General features: G+C 43.9%; 1 protein-coding gene across 1 annotated transcript in view; it reads right to left on the bottom strand.

Moving 5' to 3' along the window:
• slc2a9l2 (solute carrier family 2 member 9, like 2) overlaps positions 1 to 7500 on the bottom strand; it is a 258700-nt gene that overhangs the window by 148470 nt on the left and 102730 nt on the right. Inside the window, exon 7 of the mRNA XM_063190267.1 lies at positions 6067 to 6199. Coding sequence (XP_063046337.1) covers positions 6067 to 6199 — 133 coding nt within the window. The remainder of the gene's footprint in view (positions 1 to 6066; positions 6200 to 7500) is intronic.

The raw sequence follows: 7500 nt of genomic DNA on the forward strand, positions 1-7500 counted from the left end.
GAGTCTGTGGTTAATGTCTATGCTCAGCATCCATGTGATTTGAACCAGCTAGAACACTTTGCAGTGAAGAAATGGGCCAAAATCCCTAGTGGGGCATGTGCCAACCTAGGTAGCAACTTATCAGAGCCTGTTGTCAGTTTTGGTTCATAAATGGCGCCATATTGACTATTAATGATCAGGGGGCTAATAATTTTGTCCTTGTCATTTTTGCCCTTTTTTGTTTAAACTCATCGTAACAATAGAAAAATCCAAATTCAACTCATTGTACATTATCTCCATCAGTGTATTTGTTTCCAGAATAACAGAAACGATTAATAATGGTCATTCTTACTGAGAAATCAAGAGAAATGTCTAATTTCAGGAGGGGGGCTAATAATATCGTCCTCAACTGTATATATACGCACGAACGCACGCACGCACGCACGCACACTTACACACAAAGGGCTGTTAGGTGAATACATCACAAACGGAGTTGAAGGCCAGAGCGTATACAGCGAGGGTAGTGTGGGCCAAATAGCTCTAATGGGATCAGTACCACTGAAGGTCTTGTTGCAATGGAACTGCACACTCTTCATGACCTTTCTCCCATGCAATCAAGGGGGATGAGAGGTGGATGACGTCAGAAAAACCCCCACAAAGTACCATATTCCGGCCTTCAATACCATGCTTCAAACAATGGCATTGAGCAACAGATGTGGAGGAATCTACACAAAAGTAACACGCAAACTTTCTGAAGTTATTTTTGTTTAGTCTTGTTCTTACACTTAACTCACTGGGGTAGAAAGTCTGGACAGTTTCAAAGCAATAACAAAGTTGTTGTTGTTGTTGTCTTGGTTTGCCCTTGGGGTTGAAAGCGAACTGTCTCAGAGACATACCCTGCCCTTGCTCTCCACACTAGCTCAGCGTGGGGGAAGAGTGGTTTACGATAGACAACGGCCGTTAATTGGCCATGTCGAATGTATCGTTTGGTGCACAAGTAGCCCATTGCCAATAGTGTCAGTTGTATTCAAACAAACTGAAAGCTAGTTTCCATTTACTACACCGGCGACTCGGGTTCGATTCCAGTGCCAGTCATTTGCAGATCCTTCCCTGTCTCTCTCTCCCCACTCATTTCCTGCTTCTCCTCCACTGTTCTGTCAAAAATAAAGGCCCTAAAAAAATCACTTCATAATAGCCACTAAAACATGGCCTTGCCAACACGGACAAGTAATGCTGTGCAGAGTGTAGTGTATAGCAGGCCTTGAACACTATTGATCGCCGCTCATCCAGCAACAGTGGCACAGAGTGTGTGTGTGTGTGTGTGTGTGTGTGTGTGTGTGTGTGTGTGTGTGTGTGTGTGTGTGTGTGTGTGTGTGTGTGTGTGTGTGTGTGTGTGTGTGCGTGTGTGTGTGTGTGTATGTGTGTCTCTGTGTGTGTGTTCAGTGCCTCTGACAAAAAAACGATATGTGTCAGCACTTAAATCACCTCTAGAACTATTTGGGATAGCATTCCTTTTCCTACCTGTCATTGGGGTATAGCAAAGCCATGGATGGCGCGTGCTGCACCCACATAGGCAAGCCTCGATGCTACTTATTCAATGCTGTTTGGAGTGAAATGTTTTGAGTCTCTATTGCTCAGGGCCCAAAGCAATTTGTACTGCGCCACATCACATTCATCTCAGGTTTATCTCTGAGGTCTGTGTGAGAAAAACAGATGACACATACAGAGGGCAGCCTACCACCTTGAGTTTCCATTTGCAGTAAAACACTCGCACACAGGCAGTGTTGCCAGATGTGTCTGATCAAATCCCGCCCAAAAGGTTCTCAAAAACCGCCAAAATGTGTTAAATTCCGCCCGATTTCAGCAAATTGCATTGATTTCTATGGACCCAAAACTGCAGAAAAAAACGTGAAATGGCCAATTTTTCCCCTTTTTTACCCGCAGACGGCCATGCCAAGTAGCCCAAATGGGTGGGTAACTGCCCAATCTGGCAACACTGCACACAGGAGAACCCTATCTGTGATTAAAACACCACTACTTCTGAAGAGAAGAGCAGTATAAATCATCCAGGCTTATCACTACTATCTACTACTAAAAGTACGCAAAGTTTAGTGGCTGAAAACTAATCAACAACCCTGTTCGTATAGAGGGATGCAAATGATCAATTAATTAATTAATTGTTAGTTGACTGACATTATCGATCGACTTACATCAATGAAATGAAACATCCAATCCCATGAAACATCCAATCTCACATTCAGTCTGGTTTATCAGGCTAGAAATTATATAATTTTTCGATTTGATTAATCGATTTTGCGTCGATTAATCGATTAATGAACCTGCATGAAACTAAAGGACCACTTTCAAACACATTAACATCCCAAGACCAAAAAGAACAATGTCTGCACAATAGACAGTGTGCAAGAGTTCATTCTACTTTTTGAGTTATAGGCCCCTTGTGTCATCTTCAATGCATTTCCACCCCCCCACCCCCCTCCTGCCCTAAAACTACACCCATGGTACTGTTCCAGTGAGTCTAATATCAGTCTGTTTGGAACAATTCTACACAGTCTCATTAGGTACAACGGAGTAAATGGTGAAACAACTATGCAATGCCATGTGCTAGTGTTGTAATTACACTACAAAAGTAATTTTACTTTTGACACCTCTGATCAAGATAACACGAGGGGACATTCAAATCAAACATCATACCTAAGCAGCATGTTGCCAGATCTGCTTTCCTGTGTACTTCTGCACCTGCCACAAACATTATGCCTAAGCAGCATCTTGCCAGATCTGTTTTCCTGTGCACTTCTGCACCTGCCGTGCAAAATGGCATAAAATGGCATCAATTTCAGGTCATTAGGCTACAGAGGCTGGCTTTGAAATCAGGTTACCGGGTACACACTGATTGCCTCCTGTCCTGCATGCTGTGTCAGTCTGCCAATCTGTTTTTCCCTTCTCCTGAATCTTCTGGTGCATCACGTTGGATCAGCAATGTTAATCGGATGCAATCATTTCCTTTCATTTTAATCATCTCCAATACATGCCATCTTGTCCAAAACCCTGCTGTCAGAAATAAATAACCAAGAAATGATTCATGAGGAAGTGAATTGAAATGGCTCAATTAGCTGTATAAAGAGTGATAGAAAGGTCTACACACTGGGCATGAACTCAAAAGAATGTAAACTTTATTTGTTTCTATCACACTGTCTAGTAGTTAAAAAGAGAAAAACACACACATCCGTCTCAAAAAGATTGAGTGCAGGACCAGCAAAAATACCATGAAAAACTGAAAGAAAAGTCCGCGACACCAAGCTCCCAGTCTGATGAAGGGCATGCTGCCCGAAACGTCACATTAAAAAAGAGCAACGGGAGCTTGGTGTCGCGGACTATTCTTTCAGTCTATCACACTGTCTACCATTTTTGTCTGGCACCTGGATCACTGTTTTTGTGGATGTGCGCACTCTACCCTCCAATCTCAATTAGCTGTAGAACATCCAGTCTGGTAATATAGAATAGCTCGTGGACTTGACTGGACCAGGCAGTGAGGTCATGAGTATTATTCTCAACATTAATTTTGGGGGCGTCCCGTCCAGATTTTTTAAGGGTGAGCAGCCTGTGGACCACCACAGAAGTCGTCATCATTAAGAGTCTTTGTTCTCCTATTACTGACTCATTTAATCAGCAGCTGAATTATGGAAGTTAATAATAATACACTTGAAAGGCTTGCTTAGTCAGCCTGTAGCCTATTACTGCAGATGGGGTCGCTGGCGGGCCTATTCCCTATTTGCAGAAAATACTCAACTACATCATAACAACAACGCTATGACAGTGCCGAGAACCTTAAGTAACAGATTAAGACATAGCCATTACAATGTTGGTGACAGTAAGGTTATAACATGGGCTCTGCGCTAAGTGGCTAACCACACAATGGTCATGACTACTACATTCATGACTGTCATTTCTGCAATTCGTAGACTAGCAAGCATATTGAAATAACCCACCAGAGTTGTGACCAGTATACATGGAGCAGCTTGGGCTAGCCAGTTAGTTAGGGAGGTGAGGTTTGGACCAGAGGGTTGCATCGCCATGCCGGGGTCAGCTCTATGTTCCCACAGACCCTTGGTCCCACAGCCAATTGTCCCACAGCGCATTCCTGCTAATTTTTAAGAAATTATTCAAATATAGGCCTTATGTTCTACAACTCCATGTCCCCATATCTCAGAGTAAACTAAGAGAATATGCCTTTCAAACATGGGCCTACATTTCAATAAATTCTTAGAAATGTGGGAACATGGAGCAGCAGAAATATTCTGTGGGATCAATGGGCCATGGGTCCAATGGGCCTAAAAAATAACGTGAAAAATCTTAGTGATGTGGGACCAATGGGCTGTGGGACCAATGGGCTGTGGGACCAATGGGCTGTGGGAACATAGACACGCTCCCCTGCATGCCCCTTCACCTTTGTCCATGGCTGAAGTGCCCTGGAGCAAGGCCTCTACTGTACTCTCACATTGACATTGCACCAAGGAATGTAATCAATTCCCTGTAATGACTTGCATATGTCGCATTGGATAAAAGCATTAGCTAATTGTAATGAAATATGAAATGAAATAATATACCTGTCAGCCTGGAACAAAGAGTTGAGGCTGCTTGATTTCACTCACAGTGCCCCTCTTGATTTTCTAAGATGCATGACTAAAGTCAAAAGGAAGTTTGTGCTCAGTGACTGGTACAAGTCAATTACAAAGTTACTGCCGATGAAGACAAAAAAGGTTTGGGGAGTAAGTTAGAAACTGTCGTCAGAGCCTTGTGTCATCTCCAAAGAGGTAACGTATTGTCATTGCCTGTCTATTAGCAAAGTAAAACATAAATTCTGGTCATTCAAAATGGCCAACTATTTGAGTATGAAAAGAATAAATTGATCATGGTAGTAAATATACCGTAGCCTACATGGAAAAGATAAGACTTGTGAATGGGCAGCATTAGGGCAGCACAATTAATCGAAAATAATCGAAAATCGTGATAAAATCGTGATATCGAAATCTTGATTTCAATCCGGATTTAATCGTGGCAATAGTGACCTATCTTCGAGAGCCTCCTTGAAGCCAGAACATACTGATATGCTGGTGTTTCTGGCTAAAAATCTGTTCACCAAAGTGTCATGCTATTGCCTTTTACATAATTATTACAATTCATTTTATTTAGATCATCCTGTATACAATTCATTCTTGGTTATATTTCATTTTGTTATATATATTTTTTTAAATCAGCAAAAATCAATAATCACGATTAATAATCGTGATTATGATTTTTACCCAAATAATCATGATTATGATTTTTTCCATAATCGTGCAGCCCTAGGCAGCATACATTTTGGAAATGAGCTACCGGTACTAAACAAATGACAGACTCCGTCTCCAAGTTTGTGGGAAGAACTCAATAATGCAATGTCCCTAATAAGAAAGCCTGTGGAACATAATGGCCTTCTGTCTCATTAACCTCATTAGTGAAATGACCATGTAGCTCTTCATAATCTCCTAGTGAGGGAGTGGACTTTATGGAGTCGTACGGATCATTAGCTTTATTCTCAAATCACGTGGCTGTGGTTTTATGGTAACACCTAAAAAGTAGACTCATGGCAATGAACAATTATGGATGTGTGTAGTGATTAAAAAAGACCAATTGTCCGTGTGTGTGCGTGTGCATGTGTGTGTGCGTGTGTGTGTGTGTAAGTTCTTCACCTTTCTCCGCGCAGGCCTCGTCTCGGCGCTCCATGAGCAGGAAGCGCGGGCTCTCAGGTGTGTGTGTGTGTGTGTGTGTGTGTGTGTGCGCGCGTGTGCGTGTGTGTGTGTGTGTGTGTGTGCGCGCGTGTGCGTGTGTGTAAGTTCTTCACCTTTCTCGGCGCGGGCCTCGTCTCTGCGCTCCATGAGCAGGAAGCGCGGGCTCTCAGGTGTGTGTGTGTGTGTGTGTGTGTGTGTGTGTGTGTGTGTGTGTGTGTGTGTGTGTGTGTGTGTGTGTGTGTGTGTGTGTGTGTGTGTGTGTGTGTGTGTGCGCGCGTGTGCGTGTGTGTAAGTTCTTCACCTTTCTCGGCGCGGGCCTCGTCTCTGCGCTCCATCAGCAGGAAGCGCGGGCTCTCGGGCAGGAAGGGCAACACACACAGCTGCAGCACAGCAGGAGCCGCCAGGAACGCAAACAGGAAGCTCCACCTGGACACCTGCAGAGGTGTCATAAGGAAAAGTAAAAGAAACACAATTTACTTTCAACACAAGCAACTTATCTGAGTAACCAGTAGACCTGTGTACATGCCTTACGATCAGCTAACTCTGCACTGGTTGGTTCCAGTTTGTGGTGGGTCCTTGTTAGGTTTTCGCTGTTTTTCAGTAACAAGACAGTCAATCTATCTCATTAGGTACAACGGCGTAAATGGTGTAAGAACTATGTAATGCCACGTGCTAGTGTTGTAATTACACCACACAAGTACTTTTACTTTTACTTTTGACACACCTGGGGTGAGTTTCTCAAAAGAGCAGTTGTTAACCTGTTAGCAACTTCGGTAGTTGCCAATGGGAAAATACATTGAAAACAGCAAAGTAGCTAATGTAGTTAGCAACTTTGGTTTTGAGAAATTCACCCCTGGACCCCTAATGCACACCCCCAACACATGCACCAGCAACGCCAGCCAATAGAGAGAGGGACCACAGGAAGGAGAGAAACAGCCAGGTAGGAGGGAGAGAAATTGAGGGAGAGATCAGTCAGTAAATGGAAGAGGGGTTTTTTTTATATTCAAATTTTTATGTGTCACAATCAGGGCTCTAAATTAACACCATGCTAGTGAAAATGTGCTACTGTGTAAGTGCTATGACACAAATTTTGTATGTGCCATAATATGTCTCTTTATCTGCCATTACACACAGTACGTACCGCCTCCCCGTTGCGTATCTTTATCAAGTCAAGTCAAGTCGACTTTATTGTCAATTTTTTTACATGCACTGGTCATACAGAGAATTTTAAATTACGTTTCTTACTTCCCTTGCAGACATAGACATAGACTTGTATGGGTGATGAATAATACCAGCAATTAAGGCCCAGTCATGTATTGATACTAACTGTTGACATTCCACAGGAGAGTTCACTCAGCAGGAGAGGGAGAAGGAGAGGGAGAGGGAGAAGGAGAAGGAGAGGGAGAGGGAGAAGGAGAGCGAGAGGGAGAAGGAGAGCGAGAGGGAGAAGGAGAGCGAGAGGGAGAAGGAGAGCGAGAGGGAGAGCGAGAGGGAGAGGGAGAGAGAGAGGGAGAGAGCGAGAGGGAGAAGGAGAGGGAGAGGGAGAAGGAGAGGGAGAGGGAGAAGCACAAGAGGCAGCAAGAGAGGGACAGAGGGAGAAGGAGAAGGAGAGGGAGAGGCAGGGAGAGGGAGAGGGAGAGGGAGAGTGAGAAGGAGAAGGACAGAGGGAGAGGAAGAGCGGAAGAGGGACAGAGGGCGAGGGAGGGGGAGAGGGAGAAGGAGAGGGACAGAGGGA

This window comes from Engraulis encrasicolus, chromosome 23, assembly GCF_034702125.1.
Source record: "Engraulis encrasicolus isolate BLACKSEA-1 chromosome 23, IST_EnEncr_1.0, whole genome shotgun sequence".
Classification (NCBI taxonomy): Eukaryota; Metazoa; Chordata; class Actinopteri; order Clupeiformes; family Engraulidae; genus Engraulis; species Engraulis encrasicolus.